The sequence below is a fragment of the Notolepis coatsorum genome (assembly GCF_963971535.1).
Source record: "Notolepis coatsorum genome assembly, chromosome: 15".
NCBI classification, from domain to species: Eukaryota; Metazoa; Chordata; class Actinopteri; order Aulopiformes; family Paralepididae; genus Notolepis; species Notolepis coatsorum.
In genome coordinates this window covers 45,283,797-45,308,441 of record NC_140179.1, presented here as the reverse complement: position 1 = coordinate 45,308,441, position 24,645 = coordinate 45,283,797, and the positions used below count along the sequence as shown (strand labels likewise).

At 45.6% G+C, this 24,645-nt stretch overlaps 1 protein-coding gene across 1 annotated transcript in view; it reads right to left on the bottom strand.

Annotated features, from left to right (window-relative positions):
* The window catches only part of lrrc17 (leucine rich repeat containing 17), a 49,876-nt gene that overhangs the window by 12,922 nt on the left and 12,309 nt on the right, over nucleotides 1-24,645 (bottom strand). The window contains exon 3 of the mRNA XM_084331170.1: nucleotides 13,500-13,655. Within this exon, the coding sequence (XP_084187296.1) occupies nucleotides 13,500-13,655 (156 nt within the window). The remainder of the gene's footprint in view (nucleotides 1-13,499; nucleotides 13,656-24,645) is intronic.

The window sequence follows — 24,645 nt, the reverse complement described above, 5'->3', positions numbered from 1 at the left end:
GCCTGTCTACAGGGAGGAAAGCCCGTCCCATCCGACAGCAGATTAATTCACCTGGCCCCCGAGAGCGACGCTCACACCCTCATCAGAGTGGGTGGTCGCCTACGCAGAGCCCCCAATCTACCGAATGACATTAAATACCCGATCGTATTGAACAGCCGACACAAGGTCACAGAGCTGATTATAAAGAAATACGATGAGGATGTACATCACGCAGGAGCAGAAAGAGTCTTCGCGGAAATCAGACGTCGTTACTGGATCCTACAAGGAAGAGAGGCGGTACGACACTTCCAGCGAACATGTCTAGACTGCCGCAAGTGGCGCGCGCAGCCCAGCATACCAAGGATGGCTGACCTTCCTCCATGTCGCCTCCGAATCGGTGACAAGCCATTCCACTCAACGGGTATGGACTGCTTTGGCCCGCTGCACATAAAGAAAGGAAGAGGAACCGAGAAGCGGTGGGGTATTGTATTCAAATGCATGACCACCAGAGCGATACACATCGAGCTTCTCCCGACCATGAGCACAGACTCATTCCTTATGGCCTTCCGTAGATTCACATCACGGAAAGGAAGACCGTCTACCCTATTGTCCGATCATGGGACAAACTTCAAAGGCGGCGAAAGAGAGCTGAGAGAGAGCTTCCAAGCTATGGGCCCAGAACTTAAGACCCACCTCGCTCCAGCACAGGTTGATTTCCAATTCAACCCCCCAAACGCACCCCACTTCGGTGGCACTTGGGAACGAGAAGTGCGCTCCATAAAGACAGCCCTGTACGCAGTACTTGGGGCCCAGACTGTGGCGGAAGAAGTCCTAATGACAGTCCTCACGGAGATTGAGGGAGTACTTAACTCGAAGCCCCTCGGATATGTCTCCAGTGATGTGGCGGATATCGACCCAGTTACCCCCAACACACTCCTGATGGGGCGGCTAGATCCTGCATTACCACAGACAATGTACCGGCCTGAAGAAGCGAACGGCCGACGAATGTGGAGGTACAGCCAAGTATTAGCCGACAAGTTTTGGAACAGTTTCCTACTGCACTACCTACCGTCTCTACAGACCCGCCAGAAGTGGGTAAAGGAGAGAGACAATTTGACAGAAGGAACAGTCGTCATGATTATTGATCAATCACTGCCCAGAGCTATGTGGCCGGCCGGCCGCGTAAGCAAAGTGATCACCGGTGCCGACGGCAAGGTCCGAGCAGCTGAAGTGCTCGTCCAGGGTCGCACTTACACCCGTCCCGTGGCAAGGCTCATAGAACTGCCTCGACTCCCAGACACAATCGATGACGACCATGACCCTACAACCCTATGACTTTGTGAAGTTGACTGACCCCTACAGCAAACCCTTATGTGTAAATAGACAACGCGATTAATCTGTCTCTGTTTAACTGATTAGGTCTGGGACCTATTCAGGGGGTGGCTGTTGTGAAGGGCCAGATTAAACCGAATATATATATTTATTTATATATATATATTTAATTGTATTTGTATATTCTCTAATATTCCCTGATATCCCTTGTATATTCTTTGTACAATATGCATTGAATATCCATTCTAGCCTACTGAACATCCCATAATAGTCTCCATTCTACTATTGGTCGAGACCTTGGTGCCAGGCTGCCATACCCCTCAGACCCAGTTCAAACGTACCGCTCGACATGTACGAACAAGTCCTAGTTCCGCGTAGGAATTTGGCTACCGCACCACTAATGGGACTATTTGTTCATAGTGCGTATATATACTGCGCTACTAAAGTAGGACTTTCTTTTCAGTCCAGTTTCTTACCCTCCAATAGAGTCACAGACGTAAAGCCTCCCCGCGACGCCACGTGTGGGAGTAAGGCCAAGTTCGCCTACCATCGGTATTGAGACATCGTGTATATTAATATTTGAATAGTCATATTTGGCACTATATCGTCGAGTTGGACGTAGTCTATTAAGCTAATAATAGTCTGTTAATATATAGTGCTTCGTGCGGTGAGAATACTACCGTAGTCAGTACCCCATCGTTTCGGGCAGAGAACTGGCTGCTTACCCAGGGTGGTTGACCCTATGTGAAGCTGCACCCGAGGAGCCCCAGAGCCGACGAGCAAGTGGACCTGTATACCGGATTATTCTACCGACGACAGCCCGCCTTCCCAGGCACGGATTATGCTTTGGATACTTTGATTATTCCATGGATAAAGACCCCCGACACTGCCGTGTGTTGGAACCCCCCCCCCCTGGAGAGGACGCAAGGTGAGGAGACGCTCTGCAAGACGAGGTCGCTTCACGTCTCTCCCCCGTGGACCGGAGAGAGCCGGCCCACAAAGAGTCCACCTGCTTTCATCTGTGGTCCAAGGATCGCCGGCGCATTGAACGGCACTACAGTGGGTTCACCTGGGATACCCTTGGCCGGACGAGGCAGCCGGATTCTACCCCCCCCCCCCTCCTACTCCTGTCGGCTTACAAGCGACCGGATTAACCCCCTCTAGTGTATCTAGTATAATCATTAAAGTATCATTGCTGTTATTCCTTAACTATTCCAGGTCGTATATTTACCACCTGCGCCTTCAGAGATTGGACATTCTCTATTGATATACCGACGAATACTCCTTGCCATAAAAGTGCATACTATTTCAATTCATAAATGTAATTAAGTGATTAAGTGCTTATTCTACACACCATCGCTGTGTAGAAATAAAGACCTGTTTCTAATTCGTACATTTGTGTTGGATCCGTTTCATCTACGTGAGAGTGTTCATGATAATATATTTATGCCGTGTACTGGGTGGCCGAATATTAAGTACAAAGGTAGTGGTAGTAAGTATCATATCTAGTAATACAGTCAGGGAATTGTACCCCTCAGTTACAGTGAGATATAGACATAAATGCATATATTAGATTATCAAATGGCGTTTGATACCGATCAACGTTATATGTAAAATTTTAACTGTACATGGTCCTAAACGTTATGACTGATCATCCGCGGGTGAACGGCGGGGGGGGGGGGGGGGGGGGGGGGTCGTTTATAATTCCGTGACCGACGTTAAATGATTTATGTAGTATGGGTGATATATAGATCAGAGCAGTTTGTATCGAAAATGATAAAGAAAAACACTGAAACTCACGTCAGTCTCCTCGTACCGTTGGGCGATGAGAGTGGAGCAAACAGATCCCAGTTATGTGATGTGGATTGATGCGATCCAGTTCCGGTTTGTATAATACTAATATACGCCCAAATCATGTGGATTATTGAGTTATGGCAACGGATCCATATCCACGGTGTGTGTATTGAGTCCCGCGACGATAAACGAGTGGCCGGATGGAATAGGCAGACGCACCGGGATCACAAGAGATCCACTTCCGGTTGCAACTCGCCGATCAGCCACCAGGTGGCAGTATTGAAGCGTTGCAGAGTTGTGATGGCTCCCGCAGCATATGACAAGGCTCCGTGAGTGAAATATGAATACCATGACGAAAATATGAAATATGAACTTGAAACACGTTGTACGTTGTTATTGGCAGAATTCGCATGAACTTGAAACCCGTCGTACGACGTGATTGGCGGGAAAAGGGTTAAACTGAAAGCGCGTTATATTTCATATCTGACATTGCGTCTCGCTCTGCCATATTGAGATATCTTATCTCCATGCACATATCGTGCACGTGAAAACGTTTACACATGCACGTCACTTGCGCGTGACCACGCCTACCCCTGTGTGTTCCTACTAAACACAGGAAGTGGTCACGCTTACACCCTTCCTTTATCTTTTTCCATGTGAGGATCTGTTCATTTGCACTTTCAACCAGTGGAACATTACTATGAAGAGAAGGGAGAAATTAAACAATGTTGGACTCTTGCCGGAGGTTCACCAGCCCCCGGACCCTCCTCGGCGCGTCCGAACGGAACAGCGTCCCTATTCTGGTCTGTCCTCGCGCGGCGTTCGGCGGTCGAGCAACGGCGCGCACAGGTAGGGCCGACACCGGCAAGTTTTAGTACTAGCGTTTTCACTACTGCTTGTTGTCCCGTGAGACGACCGGGCGGTGTGATGGCGCGGGGGGCTGTGTATTTGGATGAATGTGGTCAACATGACACGTTGTTAAATGTTTTTTCCAATTATCATGGCGCGTGCAGCTACTGCTAATGCTTATGCTTTCGGGACTCCGCTCCCATGCGTCCAGTTTTCCCCTCGCTTAACCATTACATTACTGAAGGTCAATCGGTGTCTAATGTTGGGGGTTTGACTGAGGTTTATTTACCCTTTACACGGGTGGACGGTCTGACGACGGGGCTCAGGACAGGTGTGCCGTGCTTAGAGAAGCAGGTGGCATCGGTTCTTTGCCCTGACATGGTAGAGCGGTATCCCGCCCGGAAGCCGACGCTAAGGGGCGAGTCGGCCCGGCAGGTGGCTGAGTGGGCTGATGAAGCCGCAGCAGTACAGAATTTAGCAGTAACTAATAACATTGCTCAATTGGCTGCTTTTCTGTCGAAAATGGTGTCGGGTGAGGGGCTCTTAGGGCCAGCCGACGTTAAAACCATTGCGCAAGGTTTTGAGGTTATTCAGCTTTTGACCCAGCCGCAGGCAATAACCGCAGGGAGGGCTAGGATGCTGTCGACTCTTGTTCACAGACATCTGTGGTTGGAGCAATCTCCCCTGGAGGAGGAGAGGAGAGTTCTCCTCCTCAGGGCTCCCCTCTCCGTGGATGGACTTTTTGGTCTGTCGACAGAGGCGCGGGCGGTATTTGACCGGGGCCCCACGCCGCCCCACACCGCGCAGCCAGAGGTGAGAGCACGGTCTCGCCAGCGGCTGCGGCGAGACCCCCGACCGGCGGCCATGTATCCTCCGCCTGGGATAACCTGGAAACAAAGAGAACAGGCTATCACGGTGCCGACAGCCTTGACGGCCGAGGGATCGGCTGTATTAGATAGGCACGCCCTAAAAAAACGTTGCCATCTAGCTGTGTCTAGCACGCTCTCCTTTCACTCCCCCCCGCTACACTACGGGATTCAGGGCTCTGTTGTGTCCCCTCTGGCTGCGGGCCGCGTTCTTCCAGTGAAGCGCAAGCGGCCCCACATGTCGCTTCTCATGAAGACAGGGGCTGACACCCAGCTGCTGGCTAGGCCTGGGTCTGTCTATGAGAATGTTGTACTGTCAGGAGGCTCCCGCACCACACGTCCTGCGTGTGTGTTTGGTGAGCCTGGTGTTGTATGTGACGATGGAGCAGGGTTCCCTGTATCTAATTTTTTTGTCCGAGTGGGAACCCTAGGCCCAGGAGGTCGCAGTGTGGGTTCCCCCAGCCCCTCTACGATTCCTAGCGGACCAGTGCCAGTTAGCGGCGGGGGGCGCTTTGGGATTTTGACCACGTATGGCTACAGAAGTGCCATATTTCGGCGTGGATGGAGAGAACGCTGAGGCCGGGGCTTGTGTTACAGTTTGCACACCCCCACCCTCCGTTTTTGGGTTTGGTACAGACTCTTTTGTCAGAGTCCACGGCAGTGACAGCTCTGGCCGAAGAGATTCGTTCTCTGGTGGCGAAGCAGGCCATCGTCGTGGTCCCATGGGAGGACAAGATCAGTGGCGTTTACTCCCGATATTTTCTGGTGACCAAGAAATCGGGAGGTGTCAGACCCATACTGGACCTGTCTGCGTTCAATCGGTTGATTGTGGTGAGAAGGTTCAGAATGTTGACCGTCAAACACCTGTTAAGCGCTGTCAGAGTGGCAGACTGGTTCACCTCCATAGACCTGAAGGATGCGTATTTTCACATCCCGATCTTCCCTCCTCACAGGAAATACCTACGCTTCCTGTTTCAGGGCATAGCGTACGAGTACCAGAGGCTGCCGTTCGGCTACTCTCTGGCTCATCGCACCTTCACCAAGTGCGTGGAGACCGCACTGGGGCCTCTACGTCGTCAGGGGATTTAAATTTTATTCTACCTAGACGACCTTCCGGTCCTCAGCCGGTCAGTGGAGATCGCCAGGTCTCATACCAGGCAGGTGGTGGAATTCCTCACCAGCCTGGGTTTTGCTGTGAACTGGAAGAAGAGTACTCCTCTTCCCAGTCAACAGGTGGAGTACTTGGGCTTAATTCTAAGCTCAATGTCTATGAGGGCAACCCTCTCAGAGCGGCGGCGAGGGGATTGGTGTGAGGTCAAGAGTGGTGTGAGGTTGGGGGCCTGGACCTGGTGTCATGCCCCCTGGACTCGGTTCTGTCCTTCCTCCAGTCTATCCTGGCCTCGACAGTGAAGGTATATGCAGCAGCTATATCGTCTTGTTATGTGGGTTTTGAGGGCAGAACGCTGTTCAGCCACCCTCTCGTGAGACGTTTCCTGCTTGGCGCACGGCGTCTCAAGCCTGTGAAATGTGCTCCGTCTCCGAGCTGGGACCTCCAACTGGTCCTGGAAAGGCTGTTGGGGGCCCCGTTTGAGCCTCTTGAGCAGGCGCCGTTGGATCGTCTGTCTTTCAAGACCGCGTTCCTTCTGGCCATCACCTCCGCTAAACACGTGGGTGAGCTGTGTGCTCTCTCGGTGCGGTCAGAGTGCCTGTCTATTCAGGCCGATAACAGTGTGACTCTGAGGCCTAATCCGGCCTTTGTGCCAAAGAATATCCGGAGCTCTTATCGCTCCAGGGATATTGTGCTCCAGGCGTTTCACCCTCCTCCTCACGCTAGTGAGTTGGAGGCAAGCCTTCACCTGTTGTGTCCTGTCCATGCGCTGATGGTTTACCTTAGTCGCACGCAGGATCTCAGGGCTACCGATCGACTGTTTGTTACGGTGGCTCTCACGCGGGTAAGGCGCTGTCCAAGCAACGCCTGTCACATTGGTTATGCGAGGGCATTGCCCTCTGCTACACTTTGGCCAGACAGGTTCCCCCCGCAGGCATCAGGGCACACTTCACTCGTGGAGTGGCAGCCTCCGCTGCCCTGTTTGGGGGGGCCTCGGTGGAGGACATCTGCGCTGCAGCCTCCTGGACCTCCCCGGGTCCTTTTGTTAGGTTTTACCTCATGGACATGACTGGGGACTCTGTCTCCCAGGCAGTCCTGAGGGCCGGGACCTCTCCTGCTCCCCGTCAACAGGTGGGCTAGCAGGTGTGTGTGGGTGTGGACCGCGGAGTGCTCTGTCACACGCGGTCCCACTTGCTCTGTGCGTTCTAGGGTGACTGGTCCCTTTTTCGCACGTTTGGTTGTAGTTGACTGCCTCCCCCCCTTCGTTAGGACGGGCGGGTGGATGGGACTCCCCTCCCTCCTGACAGAGCGTCCGCTCTGCCCCTCTTGATCTCAATATGGCAGAGCCAGACGTGATGTCAGATATGAAATATAACGAAGGTTATTCTATAACCCTAGTCATATGAATACTGACAGAGCGTCCTGAGGACCCTTGGATGTTTTTTCACGAGTGCAATTCAGACTTGGAAGGGTGTAAGCGTGACCACTTCCTGTGTTTAGTAGGAACACATGGGGGTAGGCGTGGTCACGTGCAAGTGACGTGCATGTGTCAACTTTTTCACGTGCACAATATGTGCATGAAGATAATATATCATCTCAATATGGCAGAGCGGGACGATCTGTCAGTATTCATATAACTAGGGTTATAGAATAACCATCGTTTTCGTACACCGGAATTTGCATACAGAAACGCCCCGCCAGCTCCTTATAGGGCAACACAGGACTATGTGCAAACGGTTTCAACAGGTACTGTAGCACGAAAGCAATTTGCGACTGATCAAAATTAGATTAGATTAGATTCACATTTATTCAGTCATTATACAGCACAAGTACATTACATAGAAAATAAGTTTGGCATTTAAGCAGAGTACAAATGTAACAGTAAAGTGCAATAGTAACATAAAATGCACAGGTGATTAAACTGGGTATAAAATATATAAATACTACTGAGTAATAGTGCTCATCAGATGCATGTACAGCTTTGTAGTATTACTGTACAGTAATACAGGTATAAAGACCCTATAGTAGTAAGTCATACTGTAGAACATGACATCTTAGCGTGACATCTTATTTAGTAGTGTCAATACTAACAGGTGAGTTTAACGTGGTCAGGAGAGGAACGCACAGCGGCTGAAACGAAAAAGAAATGGGCTCATGTGAGTCCAAAAAAAGATTCACCAGTGCGATGCTGTGCTCCACTTTGCCCCTCCTGCTCCATCTGGGGTTTGGTGAGTGTGGTCATGAACCAGGGAGGCAGCGCATATCCCATCTCCTCATAAAACACGCTGGAACGATTCATTACGCACATATAAAGTACGTACCAATTAGCCATGCGTGTCTAGCGCCTCCTTGCTCAAGGTGCTCACCCACAGAGCTGTTCTGTAAGATGTAGGACTCATGTGCACCTCCTGGGAAGCGGGAGACCACGCTGAGCAGGTGGTTCTGGGCATCGCAGATGATTTGAGGGTTGATGCAGTGGTAGTGCTTGTTGTTGAGATATGGAAACGAATCTTGAGGAGGGTGCCTTGATGCGCACGTGCCCAAGGTGGACAGTACCTGGACATGTGGTGGTGGCACAGGGTCTGGTCTGGCTCATCAGTGCTGGCTCCAGGGTGGACAGTACCTGGACGTGTGGTGGTGGCACATGGTCTGGTCTGGCTCATCAGTGCTGGCTCCAGGGTGGACAGTACCTGGACGTGTGGTGGTGGCACAGGGTCTGGTCTGGCTCATCAGTGCTGGCTCCAGGGTGGACAGTACCTGGACGTGTGGTGGTGGCACAGGGTCTGGTCTGGCTCATCAGTGCTGGCTCCAGGGTGGACAGTACCTGGACGTGTGGTGGTGGCACAGGGTCTGGTCTGGCTCATCAGTGCTGGCTCCAGGGTCTTGCACAGCGTCCCACTAGATGCTCATTGCTCTCTGTGAATAGGTCCGTGTGGTTGCGGTACTGGCGCAATCACAAACAAGACACACCTGGCACACGAATGTTTTATTTTATTATACATTTAAATTTCATCACACAGGATAACAATAGTTTCACGCACTGTAGACGTTCTACCCTTTAACAACTAACTTCACTGCAGCTCCAACGTTGCTGTCCCACCCTCAGACAACTTGCATAGTACTTATGCAGACTGGATGTATAAATGATCTACAATAACCAGGAATAACCTCACTTACATTTGATAAATTCCTATCCCTCTCTCTATGTCGACAAACGACCTCTTTAAAATGACTTTAAATGCTTCCATAAAAACCAGATGACCGTGGCTATGGGAATAATGAGCGTGATTAGGACCACAGGATATCGGCTAATGGTTGGAGAACTGAGCTTGTAAGTGGAAGCTTGCCAATTCAAATCCCGCGATCGGCTGGGAAAAAATGTTGGCCGGGGGATAGAGAACAAAATAGAATGAGTGCCCTTGAGCAAGGCATTTGAGTACTATAACCACACTTGTTGTTATCTACCCCTGCATTATCTTAGCTGAGCTACAAGAAAGCCAAAGGGTGAGCCAATGAGCCATTATCATTTCGTTGTGGGTATTTATTACTCCATACCGATACACAATTACAATGGCAAGTGGCCAAGGCAATGATATCAATAACGCCAGCTGGATATTTTGGTACAAAACGTAATGTTGGAAATTAGCTCTACTTCTCTCCTCGGTTACTCCAGAACTCCACCAAAAACTGACTAAAACTCTCTTACTGCTTATTTTTACTTCTATTCATTTTCTTTCATTATTTTAATCTATTTTATTCTATTATTCTTCCATTTCATTGGTTGTTTTATTCATTTTAATTGTTTTATTCATTTAACTTTTTGTTTTAAAGGATAACTCCAACATTTTGGGAAATTAGCTTATTTAACATCTTCCCTGGAGTTAGACAAGAAGATACATACCTTTTTTGTCTCTGTGCGTGCATTTAGCTTTGGGAACAGACGCTCCGTTAGGATAGCTTAGCTTCATCACTGGAAGTGAGGCAGGACAGTACCCTGACGTTCCCTACAGGTTTGTTGATATTCTCATTCCTTCAAAGGATCTGAACCGATTGAAGTTTATGGATACCATGACTTAAAATCCTCTTACCTTGACGATTTAAAGCCTCCCCAATTTAGAAAACAGTAATCCAATGGCTGGTATTGATATACTACTAACTACTGCACGCTAACGGAGCTAACCGGACACTCAAGCAGATAACGAGAGCAATGACTTCCTTTCTGGGGGGTTTCAAAATAAAAGAGCGACGTCTATAGCAGCGGAAAACGTTTATTTTGTACATTATCTAACGTTAACACGAACCTAAACTAACTTTAAGTTAGTTGTAACGTTAGTTTAGGTTCGTGTTAACGTTAGATAATGTACAAAATAAACATTTTCCGCTGCTATAAACGTTGCACTTTTATTTTGAAAACCCCAGAAAGGAAGTCATTATATTTGCTTTACACATCCTGTTCTGCGTTAGCTCCGTTTAGCTCCGAGCGTCCAGTAGTTAGTAGTATATTATCAATACCAGCCATTGGATTACTGTTTTCTAAATTGGGGAGGCTTTTAATCGTCAAGGTAAGAGGATTTTAAGTCATGGTATCCATAAACTTCAATCGGTTCAGATCCTTTGAAGGAATGAGAATATCAACAAACCTGTAGGGAACGTCAGGGTACTGTCCTGCCTCACTTCCAGTGATGAAGCTAAGCTATGCTAACGGAGCGTCTGTTCCCAAAGCTAAATGCATGCACAGAGACAAAAAAGGTATGTATCTTCTTGTCTAACTCCAGGGAAGATGTTAAATAAGCGAATTTCCCAAAATGTTGGAGTTATCCTTTAATCTCCTGTAGCACTTTGAGATTTTTTACAAATGTAAAGTGCGGTACAAATTGAATTTATTATTATTATTATTATTATTATTATTATTATTATTATTATTATTATTATTATTATTATTATTATTATTATTATTATTATTATTATTGAGACCCCCAAAACGCACATTTACGTGTATTGCTGCTACAATACTAAGCTGTGGTACAAACACAAGACAGGTAAATACAATACTCTTACCCTTCGAGGTAAGATCTTTTCCCTTAATTTCCTCATGATTATATCTTGGAATTCTAGAACTATATAGCTTCCAATGACCAGTGTCCGTTGTGACGTTGTTAGAATGTTTGGTTCTCAAAATTATAACCACACCAGCATGATCGCCGCACACCTCTAAGGGGTTAAACGTGTGGGTCAGAATCTAAAATTGGACGGGGGCCCTTGCTCTGACAAGAGTAGTAACATGCTTTAATAAGCCTTGGCCCTCCTTTGACTAACAGAATGAAACTCTCATTTGCGTTCCTGGCAGCAGAGGTTTAATAACCAAGGCTCTAATGAGCGTATACAGTAGATTGTTTACACATGTTGCGAGATATTAAAGACGAACGATAAGACTTTGAAAAGGATTTCCCTGCTGGGCACAGCCACGCTGGCAGCCCCACGGCCAAGGAGTCATTATTCTGCAGGGAGAAACATGAGTGTGCACTTTTTAAACGACAGTTCTCCAGGTTCTGAAGGAGGGAGAAAGAGACAGATGGGGGAGGAAGAAACAGAGAGATGGAGAAAGGGATTGCAGAAAGAGAGAGAGAGAGAGAGAGAGAGAGAGAGAGAGAGAGAGAGAGAGAGAGAGAGAGAGAGAGAGAGAGAGAGAGAGAGAGAGAGAGAGAGAGAGAGAGTACAACGGAAAGACATTTGGGAAGCTCATTAATTCACCCAACGAGGTTTTATGGAACTGAAACACTCTTAACGACTCTGTGTTGTAGTCTTTAGAGACAGGCTGCTGCTGCTTGATTAGTCTTTAGATTTACCTCACATTCTTCCCCTTTGTTTTATTTTCTCTCGCTGATAATGGTGACCTCTGACCCTGCCTGTCATTGTGTTTTTGATGGATAGATGCAAGGGTTTTAAGCGGTTGTCTAGATATACAACTTAACGTTATCAATCACACAACCTTTAGTTCTGGCTGCCCGGGTTCCCATGCTTGGTGTGTACATAGAGTGTGTGTACATCTGCACAACATTGCAACACGCTGGAACCCATCCAAGCCTCTGGAGATTCCCATTTTACTTCCTAGAACTAAAATGCTCTTGCTAGGCAATATTATCCACAACTCTATTTACAGTACAGCGCAGGAGACAGACAGTTGTAATTGTATACTTGTTGCTTGGCAACAAGGAAGAACTGTGTACTATTTGGGTTCTGCAGATGTCAACAGCGTAATGTCAGAGACACTCTATATAATGACGAGACGGCGCATGCTGAAATGTGAGCTTTAAAGATGTTTAAAATGAATGACGATCTTGGCTGTGAGTGATTACCATGGTAACCAAGCACTCTGTGGCAGAAACCACTGGATGGCAGCATATGAAGAAGGGGTCTGGGCTTGTTAGTTGTAGTTAGTTGCAGTTAAATGGCTGCATTTATATAGCGCTTTTATCCAAATCGCTTTACAATTTGTTCCTCACATTTTTACCCATTCACTCACACATTCACACACCGACGGTGGAGGCGACCATGCAAGGAGCCAACCTGCTCATCGGGAGCAGTTAAGGGTTAAGTGTCTTGCTCAAGGACACTTTGACACGCTGCCCGAGAGGAGCGGGAATCAAACCAGGAACCTCTGGATAACCAGACGATTGCTCTACCTACCGAGCCACTATCACCCCCCCAGTTAGCAAGATGATGACGGAATGAACAGACTTCTCTTTAGACAGACTTTGAGCATTTCGGAATGGAACCCTAATCCTGGCAGTGTTAGTGCCTTGCTCTGTCCATTGAGCTACACAGGGAATGGAACTCCTCCTAACGCTGACAGCGTTGGTGCCTTGCTCTGTCCATTGACATACACTGGGAATGGAACCCCTAACTCTGGCAGTGTTAGTGCCTTCCTCTGTCCATTGAGATACACTGGGAATAGAACCCCTAACCCTGGCAATGTTAGTGTCTTGCTCTGTCCATTGAGATACACAGGGAATGGAACCCCTAACCCTGGTAGTGTTAGTGCCTTGCTCTACCCATTGAGCTACACAGGGAATGGAACCCTTCATTTTAAGAAGCCAGTCAGCCCAGTGTGAAGATGAGCTGTTCCGGCAGAAGCCTTGGTGAGCGTTGTTGTGTCTCATCACCACGTCAGACTCAGTGTGCGTGCGCATCAAGGCGGCAAAAAGGAACGTAATCCTGGTCAGAACAACCGGGCGGACTACAATATATTTGTATTTGTTAGCCATGCTAGCGATCTAAACAATCAATCCATCCCAAAGCTAGACGTGTAAAAGGTGAAAGACTCACACTCACACAGCCATGCTGATTTTGGCTAAATGACATCCAGCCGTTTTCGTTTGAAACAACTTTTTAGTCAGGGGAGTGTCATGGTTTCTCCATAGAGCCCCGTTGTATTCTTTTAGCGCAGCAGCTCGCGCAGGTCCGAGGAGGCTTAGTCACATGACTCAGTTGGTATTGCAGATTGGCTCGACCACGGTATGTTTATAAACAAGAACCAGGTCTATACTGTATGTTCTGGGAGAAACACTCACCCTTGTCTATATGGTCCAGGTGGTTACTACTGAGGTTGAGCAGCTTCAGGTCTGTGGCCGAGAGGAACTGTTTGGCTCTGAGTTCTCTGATGCTGTTACTGGACAGGTCCATCTTCACAATGTCCGCCGGCAGATCGGACGGGATGTTCTTCAACTCTGGAGGGAGAGGGATAGAGAGAGGAAAGGAGGGAGAGAGGGGAGGGAGGGAGGGAGGGAGGGAGGGAGGGAGGGAGGGAGGGAAGGAGTGAGAGAAGGAGAGAAAGTAATATGATTACAAAATGTGACTGTCTATATTTATACTGTGTATATATTTGACTCTGTCTGACTCTCAAAAATAGTACATTTGAAACTTACACCAATACAGACCAAACAGATTTCAAATGTACTCTTATAGAGTCAGACAATGTGATTTAACAAATTGTAGCAGTGAGGGGCGGCTAAGTGGCGCAGTGGGCAAGGCGCTCGCCACTAATGCAGGATATGCTAGGTTCGAGCCCAGCTCTCGGCGTTGCTACCGGCTTGGCTGGTCGTTAATACTAACACAATTGGCAGTGTTAGGGGTGGGAAAGCCGGTGGGTGGGGATTGGATGTTGTGGACAGCGACTCCTACAGGTCGGTTGGTGCGACTGTACAGCAGAGTCAGGAAGTAGCGGGGGCAGCGTGAGCCTCCCACGCGTTACTCCTCGCCACTGAGAGATCGCGCTGTACAGGTGAAAAGATGCGACAGCTGCCTCCTCGTGTACCGGATGGGACACGTGATGCAAGGCTTGGTCCTCATTGCAGCCGACCAGTGGGAGGCATAGTCTAGCAACGTTCGAGACAGGGGAGGGGAGAATTGAAGGGAGAATTGGCGAGGCGAAATTGGGATGAAAAAAAAGGAGAAAAAGTGGATACAAAAAACAAAACAAATTGTAGCAGTGAATGTTGGTGCAAATGTACCAGTTCTAACACAGAATTTTTAATAATCTTTTATTAGAAATGTTTTACATACAGTGTACTATCATCTAAACATCCTAACCTAATTGCGTCCAAAGTCAAGTGTCCGGGTTGTCCAGTTGTAATACCAGTACCAGCCACCTAGCATGCATGTCTTTTATGGTGTGGGGAGGAAACAGGAGTAGCCAGATCATAAGTATTACACCGGTATGTTAACGAACGAACGCCTAACAAGGACGTGCTCTGGTTCAGTTCAGACGCCGTCCGAACGCCAATTTTCTCCAGAGAACGAAATGCAGAACACCAGGCTCTGTAATGAGTAAGAGTACACGGAATCTGTGAGCTCTGGAAATACAATTTGTGTGCAACGTTTGAATGTTTCCAGGATGGTGTGGGTTGTTTTGATGTGTTTAACATGGTCAAGACGGAGGCTAGCTGTGACGGCGCGGAATAGTGTTTCAGCACTGCGCCAAGGTTTCTTCTCACACACACACACACACACACACACACACACACACACACGCACACGCGCACGCGCACACACACACACACACACACATAAACAGTATACCTGTGATTTCCTTTTCACGCACACAACCACCACACGAACATTATCACACACAATTTTATTCTCACATACACATAGGGACACACACACATAAAGGAACACAGGCATGCACACACATGCACATGCACATGTCACTGACAGACACACACACACACACACACACACACACACACACACACACACACACACACACACACACACACAATGACAGTGTCTCGTCTCGACAGTGGCTCCTCGTGTCCCTGTCTCTGTCAAAAGTGTCCTTTTAGCTTCAAGAGTGTCTCGTGAAGACAGTGTCTCTCTGATACATCACAGAGACATCGCTCTGGCTCCTGTCAGTGGGATGACAGTGTTCATGTCAGTATCAGTCCATGCCGATGGTTAGACCAAGAGGAGGAAGGAAACATTTACCAGGAATGTGTCCTCTGTGTTTAACCCATCGGAACTATTTAGGAGCAGTGGGCTGTGGCACAGTCCAGCGCCTGGGGACGAGTCCAGTTGTAATGTCTGCAGGATAATGACAGGACTACACTATGTATAGCATGCGAGTATTATTCTGGCTGCGACGACTGATTGAAATAACAGCATGTCTCTATGTGGAAGAAACATACATGCAACATCTCTCTGTCTGTCTCTCTCTCTCTCTCTCTCTCTCTCTCTCTCTCTCTCTCTCTCTCTCTCTCTCTCTCTCTCTGTCTCAAAACCACCTCAAATTAGCAAATTTGACATTTCGTTTCATAATGTGATATTTAATAATCTGGCATTTCAAAATGTGATATTTCATAATGACATTATTTCACAACGTGATATTTCATAATGACATTATTTCATAATTTGATATTTAATAAAGTGATATTTAATAATATTATACTTCATAATGTCATATTTTGTCCATCAAAATACATGGAAACACCGCTTATTTATCTTTCTCTATTATTTTATCTCTCCTCCTCCTCTTTCTCTCTTTATTACCTTATCCCTCTCTACCAACCCCCTCTCTGTCTCTTTGTCTGTCTCTCCCTCTCTCTCTCCCTCCTTTCTCTGGTTCTCTCTCTCCAGCCGTCTCCCCTCTCTCTCTGTCATACACTCTCTCTCTCTCTCTCTCTCTCTCTCTCTCTCTCTCTCTCTCTCTCTCTCTCTCTCTCTCTCTCTCTCTCTCTCTCTCTCTCCCTCCTCTCCCTCTTTTTCTTTTCATCCTTCCTTCCTTCCTGTATTCAGATATAAACTCTAGTGTCTAACATACATGTGAGTTCTATTTTTGGTTTAACTTTCTCTGTTACTATTAACAGCACATCTACATAAATGGTACCATCTGTTAAACCCAACCAGCCTCCTCGCCTGGTGTAGTGCAGCTCAACACCAGGTAGGTGGTCTGCTTGAAGACACACTGTATCAACAGCAGCAAGGTCTTAAATGGGACACAGATGACTTGAACCGTATGTAAGGATGTTTACTTTAGTCTCTGAATGGTGACTGCCTGGAATAGAGTTTGGAACCGGGTTTATTTTTCATCAAAAGAAATATTTTTGAATGAAAAGAAAGAAATACCTATATGTGCATACACACATTCTTGAGCGTGTGTGTGTGTGTGTGTGTGTGTTTGTAACTGTTTCCTGTATAGGTTTATTTACATATCATTATCCAAATGAACCACCACTGGACAATTTACTGCTGCAGATGTTGCAGAATGCTCCCTCCCTCGTTCTCTCTCTTTCTGTCTCTCTCCCTCTTCATCATTTTCTCACTCACTCACTCACACACACACACACACACACACACACACACACACACACACACACACACACACACACACACACACACACACACACACACACACACACACACACACACACACACACACACACACACACACACACACACACACACACACACACACACACACACACACAGAGCTGAAGATGGTCCTCTAAGATGTAAGGACATGTGATTACATTATTCCATCATGGCTGGTTTGAGTCTTCACTAGGAGGGAGAAAGTATAGATGGTTTAAACTTGACAATATAAACATTCTAAATGGACCCAAATACATTTTCTCTTGCAACGTTTGTTAATGCAGTAATTGACAGGGACTACGCTTGAGCCCAAACTGATCCCTACTTCCAGTGAAACCGTCTGTTAACCATCTGTTAACAGCAGCAAGACCAGAGCTGAGGCACGGAACACAGAATCACAATCATATATAATGGCTATTCCCTTTTAAATCTTGTCTCCAAGACATCCACTTGCCTTTGACCACATTAACGACGGTAATAACAACATGTGTAATGTTAGGAATGACACAAAATAGCGCATCCATGTCTTTTCCTTCTCTACAGTGCACACAGACACACACTTTCAACAGTTTCAGGCAGTTTGGCTGCTACACGTCCCCCCCCCCCCCCCCCCCCCGAAGAATGTTTGTGCTGGTGCATGAGATCGCTGTAGTGTCTGACCTGTCAAAGCACACCTACTGTACAATAACCTTAATGTGTTAAACATCCATGCCCTGTCAAAGCACACCTACTGTACAATAACATTAATTTACATTTACATTTAGTCATTTACCTGCACTTTTATACAAAGCGACTTAAAAGTCCTGTACAACAAGTCAGCAGGAAGGGTACAACTCAGCTAAGAGTAAGTAACATTGTTCGTCAAACAGTGTCGAACTTGAGTGCTACACTCTTGAGTGCATAATAGTATAGACATTAGCATATTAGGCAGTAGAATACGCATAGTAGATTACTTAGTAGCAAGTACATAATAATAAAAGACAGTAAGTAAGACTTTTTTTTTATATTGATGGAAGAAGTGTGTTTTTAGTTGATGGCGGAAAATGATTCATTGTTAAAAATGTGTTGTGATAATGTAGATTGTAGAAAGACAGCAACCAACTGAAAAGTCCAAACTACAGACTATGCTGTTCTGTAAATCTACACTTCCAGACTTTCCCTCGTTTGAAACGGATGATAATGATATATCCGTGAGAGTAGGATTTCCTCCTGGCATCTGGTCAGATATCCCAGAGAGAGGATAACGATGGTTCAAATCTTGGCTGTTACATTTACGCGTTAACAGGAGAACGTTGGTGCTGTTCCAACGCTTGTAAAACTCTGGTTTCTCCAAAGACATGGACAGACAAGAGTTATATGGAGGCAGCAGTGTCTCAGGAGGTAGAGCAGGTCGTCTGGTCATCTGAATGTTAGGGTTAGCAGTGGCTCAGGAGGTAGAGCAGGTCGTCTGGTAATTTGAATGTTAGGGTTAGCAGTGGCTCAGGAGGTAGAGCAGGTCGTCTGGTAATTTGAAGGTTAGGGTTAGCAGTGTCTCAGGAGGTAGAGTGGTCGTCTGGTAATCTGAAGGTTAAGGTTAGCAGTGGCTCAGGAGGTAGAGCGGTCATCTGGTAATCTAAATGTAAGGGCCTAACTTGACTAAACAAAAACTAAAATAAATCTATAAAGCCCTGAGGAGGCTGATACCGGCTAAAACATATAGTTGACGCGTCTGTTGCTCGTGCTGGGTACTCGTCTGGTGAAAGGATGAATGTCCACAAGGTCCCTTCCAATAACAAACACCCCAACTGGGTTTATTTACCACATAATTACCGAATGCACAATTTGCATGTGATATGAGTAAACGCTAATACCTTCAAACGAACAAACAAACACTATACACTACAAACAAAACGATAACCAAACAACATACCGTGTCGACATGACGTGACGGTCAAAAACTGTTAGGCTCTGCCGGTAACCAAACACACCTGCTGTCATCAGTCCCGTTACCCATTAAGTAGCTAAGTATGTCACCTACTGGTGAGCAACGGGAACTGATGCCACAAACAGGCAGAACTCAACATAAATACATAAATCCAAACAAATACATAAAATATAACATATGGCAATACAACCTCTAATAATGTCAGTTTTGGCTACACTAAATATTAGGGTTAGCAGTGTCTCAGAGGGGTAGAGCAGGTCGTCTGGTAATCTGAATGTTAGGGTTAGCAGTGTTTCAGGAGATAGAGCAGGTCGTCTGGTAATCTGAAGGTTATAGGGTTAGCAGTGTCTCAGGAGGTAGAGCAGGTCGTCTGGTAATCTGAATGTTAGGGTTAGCAGTGTCTCAGGAGGTAGAGCAGGTCGTCTGGTAATCTGAAGGTTATAGGGTTAGCAGTGTCTCAGGAGGTAGAGCATGTCGTCTGGTAATCTGAAAGTTCCCAGTTTGATCCTGGCTCCTCCCCGAGTTCCATGTCGAAGTGTCCTTGAGCAAGATGCTGAACACTGAACTGCTCCAAATGAGCTGGCTCTCCACTGCCGCCTGTGTGTGTTTGGGTGAATATGAGGCATAAATTGTAAATCGCTTTGGTAGTCGGACTCGAAAAAGCTAGGTCTATCTACCAGTTAGAAGTGGGCTTACGGTCTTCTCCAGAATCAGACATGAAAATAGATGAATGAATGAATGAATGAATGAATGAATGAATGAATGAATGAATGAATGAATGAATGAATGAATGAATGAATGAATGAATGAACACTTTATTTAACAGATTGCAGAATGGGTACAATACAGTACGGCTCAATACACACAATTGTTAATGGGATGCAGACCAGAGAAAGACGTTTGTCTTGTTTACATCATGGTCCCCCATTTTCAATTTATAGTGAGGCAGCAGTGTCTCAGATACCAATTTTCTTTTCAGATATTGATGGAAAAAGTGTGTTTTTAGTTGACAGCGGAAGATTATCATGTTAAACATCCATGCATTGCGATAACATAGAAAGATGGCAACCGACTGAAAAGTCCAAACCCTAGCTTAGCACAAATGAATGGAAGCAGATATGTACCAGCTAGTCTAGCTGTTGGCCAAAAACACCTCTCCCGGAGGATTTAAGCTAGGCTAGTGGTTCATATCCGCTCGCATTCATTTGTGCTAAGCTAGGCTAGGTTGCAGGTGGCTAGCTTTCTACTGAACGCACAGAGAAGAAATTGGTATCTGTCTTCTTGTCTGACTCTGGAGAAGATGGTAAGTGCATTTCCCATAATGTTGGCGTGTTCCTTTAACATCTACACAATGAGCCAAACCCACTCACCTCAGAGTGTTCAATAAAGTTCAGTAATTATGTCCTCTTTGTATCTGTGTTTCAGGGAAGAACAGATTTGTGGATTTGCAAGAGTTGGAACAGCAGTAGCACTCCCCAGTATATGGCTTTGATTCAAACTCCATCCTAGAATGGAAATGTAACGCACAACCGAGGGTTGCAGTGACACACTGATTACGGTAAGTAGACTTGAAAAGTAGGAAATTGTGTCACACACTCTGGCTCCACATACATTTCCCTTTTAATTAGATGACGTTCAGGCCCTCAGGCCTTTGACAATATTGACAGTAACAGTAGGACACTGGCACTGGTAGGTCATGTAGGCCCCGCCCTAGTAGCACATCTGATGTTGATTAAACAATCATGTTCCAGCATTAGGGGTGAAAAATAAAACAATCAAGAAGCCTTCAGCAAATCAAAACAAACAGTGACATGGAACTGCAACCAATCAAATCACTTCTAACAAAGTGACAAGAACCACTATGTCTCATACCATAGACATTGACATTTTACATAAAACAAAATTGGTTATGTTATGTACATATACATACATTTTTTTTGAAGAATAATGCTACATATTTATTAGAAATCTATTAAAAATAGCTATTGATATTATTGATACAAGTTAATATGCCCTGGAAACAAGCCGTCTTACACAAAAGACAATGTCAGGAAACCAACGAGTGCCAGAAAGAATGACGTGGAAGGCCAAATTTGGCCCCCGGGCCCTACTTTGGGCAGCCCCTGACGTAGAGCATCTGCGATATGATTCTTTAGACTGGAGAGCTCCGAAGGAGAAAAAAAATATAGACACGCATTGGTGGGAAAAGCCCACCAGTAGTTCACGGCTGCCTTGTGGACTGATCTCTGCTGAGGCTGTTAGATTCATCATATGAATCATAGGACGTCATCCTTCACTACACACTCTGCACGGTAAGCCATGCAACAGCTGAGGGTCCTTTGTCAAAGGCCTGCAGGGCCGTCCCACCGGTTCAGTGATATAAGGAGCAGGCTACTGATGGATTATTTATTTCATGCACACAAGGTGCCCGACCCTTTTGGGACACCAACTATACTGCAGTGTTCCATTATTACGTTACACATTACGTTTCATTATCTAAATATAGATTACATCAAATGTACACATTACAGCTCGGTCTTAAACTAAGTATTCTGCCTTCTCTCCCAAGCTTAGCAAATAAAATCTGATACAGGAAAATGTGCCTTCCTGAAGCACAACTCAAGTTTTTCATATTCATCCTGGTCAAGAAAATATACAGAAATCAACATAAATGGAGGACATTTTTACTAACAAGTACTTCCATTACGTCCTCGTAGACAGGACAATACAACAAAAAATTAACCTCATTCTCAATTTCACCTAGCTCTCATGCTCTCTACTCTGTGTACTCGTAATCTTGTTGGGTTCAAATCCGACTCGTGACCTTTGTCACATGTCATCCTATCTCTATCTCTCTCTCTTTCTCTCTCAATCGTTCTCGTCGCCTCGCCCCTGTATATTAAAGAATTTAAATGTTTTATATCAACGATGATAGGGTCACTATGGCATGTTGTTACATGATCTCACCAGGTGGTCGTGGATAATAATATCTAAGCTCTATCTTTTAAAGAGCACTCCAACTTTTTGGGAAATACACTTACCGGTATTTGCCATCTTCCCCAGAGTCTGACGAGAAGATTGATATCATTTTCTGGGGAAAATGGCAAATACAATTTAAGTTCCTTTAATTTACCAAACAGCCATTGCAATGCATAAACTCCCCATTCATTTAGACTAGCTAACCTCTCTCCTCGACACGTTCTGTTTACATAGAAACATTGTTGTGAATTACAAGGGTAGTTTCAGGGAAGTTTCCAAGCCATAAACCAAACATTAGTTCTGTATCAGATGTACAGTCCTGTGCGTGGACTCAACCTCTAACATATACAGCACAAAAACACCTGGTGCCCTGCCAAACATATATCACACTGAAGCCTGTCCTTAGGGAGGGATGGTCATTAGAGGCTGGGGACACTCATTTTCATTCTTTCTTTCGTTCTTTCTGCCTTCCTTCTTCCCTCTCTCTCTGTCTGTCTCCATCTTCCTGACTCTCTCTCTCTCCTCCTTTCGCTCTCCCTCTCTCCGCCCACCTTCGATTATCCACTGAAAAGTCCACTGACATCATGACATAATGACTTGTGTGTGTTTATGTATATATATATACAGATATATGTGTTTAATGGACAGCTTCCAACTCACAACGCAACTTGCAGACTCACCTTTTCTCTGCTCCCTATTGAAATAGTCTGATTTGAGAAATGTATGAAGGCCCACATTAAACCATAGAAACCATTAAACTCTCCAGTATGAGAGCTGTGTCTTAACTCATTGTGCGCCATACCCGAGTATAGTCGGGTTTCACCGCCATGCGCTGAGCGTCAAAACCCAAGTATACTTGGGTTTTGATAATTTGATCTTTTTCCTTTGATCCCCGTTCTATACACTCAGCCGGAGCTCACTAGGTCTCCCTGGCTCATCTGCCTACGTTGGAATTGCAATGATGATCGAATCTCACCAGGTGGCAGTATCGCCTACCTTCTGAACTGGGCTTGTCCCCAGTACTGAGTTTGCACCGGCTGTTTCCGCCTAGGAGTGGATCACAACATAGCAATCGGTGGAAGATTTGGTGCATCAGAGCTATTCTTTCCCGTATGGTAGCCATGCCCAATATACATGAGTAATTGCGATCGCCATGGGATCGACTGGGATTTATTAATTTTGGAGTACTTTCTGACTGAGGTAAGGTCTATCTTAGGTAACCTGCTGGTATTTTTTCCCCCCGTAAAACATGCTTCTGTACCGATCACAGTGTTGTGTTTTACCGGACGTAAAACATGCTCAACAAACACGATCGCAGTTTCTAGTTAAAGCGATTTTGTGAAGACACATATTATGTACATAATATATACCTTTGATTTAGAAGTATTTGGGGTTTCAGGCGATCAACCAGAACGATTTGGGCATATTGCATATAACGCGTTATATCTCGCGATCTATGAAAAAATACTGGATTATTTTGGAAAGGGGAGATGTTTAGCGTGTAATAGCGCACAAACTACAGTATGTAGAAATTAACTGATTAGTCAGTGATGGAATATGAACAATGCCTGTCAAATGAGCCATACTATTGTCTCCATAGCTATAATACAGAACACACGATGGGTCTGCAAACATCGCTAAAATGGTCAATAACGCTGGCGCCATTGAGTACAGATGGGGAAAGAGGGTGGCGCCCAATGAGTTAAAGGGAATGTAATCCCATCCCAGCCCATTTAGCAGCTGCCAGCTGAAGCAATCTTCCTCAATACTGGACCAATTATACAAATGTTTGTCTCTGTTCCCCTTTAAGTACCAAGGACCTAACGAGGAACTATGTGTTAATAATGATTAAGCACCTGTAAGAACTAATGGGGAACTATGTGTTAATAATGATTAAGTACCTGTAGGAACTAATGGGGAACTATGTGTTAATAATGATTACGTATTTGTAAGAACTAATGAGGAACTGTCTGTTAATAATGATTAAGTACCCGTAGGAACTAATGAGGAACTATCTGTTAATAAGGATTAAGTAACTGTAAAAACATTATGAGGAACTATATATTAACAAATCATGGGAAGAAATATTATTGAATTGAGGTACAAATGGGGACATGTTCTTGTTAGAAAAGAGACTGTAGTCTTTTATACATTTAGCTACGGTTGGTTTTATACCCTATACCAGAATAATTTCATGGGTTTAATCTTTGTAAAGGCTCATAAAAGGTAAAGTAAAATGTCATACTCCCGCAGTAGGAGACCAATATTCGATTACTTGAGTACTCTCCGTTTCAACTGAACTCGAGTGTCACTGAAACAGAAATCTCACTCTGAAATCTTGCGAGTTCTTGCAGGAAGACAACAATGGTCAGCTGTGGAGCGTACCACGAAAAAAGGTTGTTGCGTTGAAAGCGAGCTTAGTGTTGTTCTGAAATATAAAAACAATGGTTTGTGTTTGTGCATTTCCAAATTGTACCAACAACATCCACTTTCCGTAGCATCAAGTATATTGCTGTGCATTCTTATGTCTGCAGAGCGAGAGATAATAGAATTGGCGTGTGTGACTTGTTATTGCTGCTGCCATGCGCTTTAAGATGCGTTCTAAAAATCTATTTCCCTAAACAATTACTAACTACTCAAGTAATTCATGCAATCTGGGAAAACATTACTCATGCCCATCCCTACAATGGATCCCATGCTGTCTCAAATTTTCTGCGAAACGTTGGTCTGGCAGCTCTTATTAGAGGAAGTGGGTCTGAATTCCATGGAATCTAACTGTGGTTCCCCTCAATGTGGCGTCTTTAAATGGCAATTCAACGATTTCCATCTATCCAAAAAATGGGTAATAAGTGTCCTCTCCTGGACCCCAGGCTCATATGAGCTAAAGGCATGTTACTTTTGTCATTTGAAGATCCCCTCAGGAAAAAGCCCATGTGGCGGGTTGG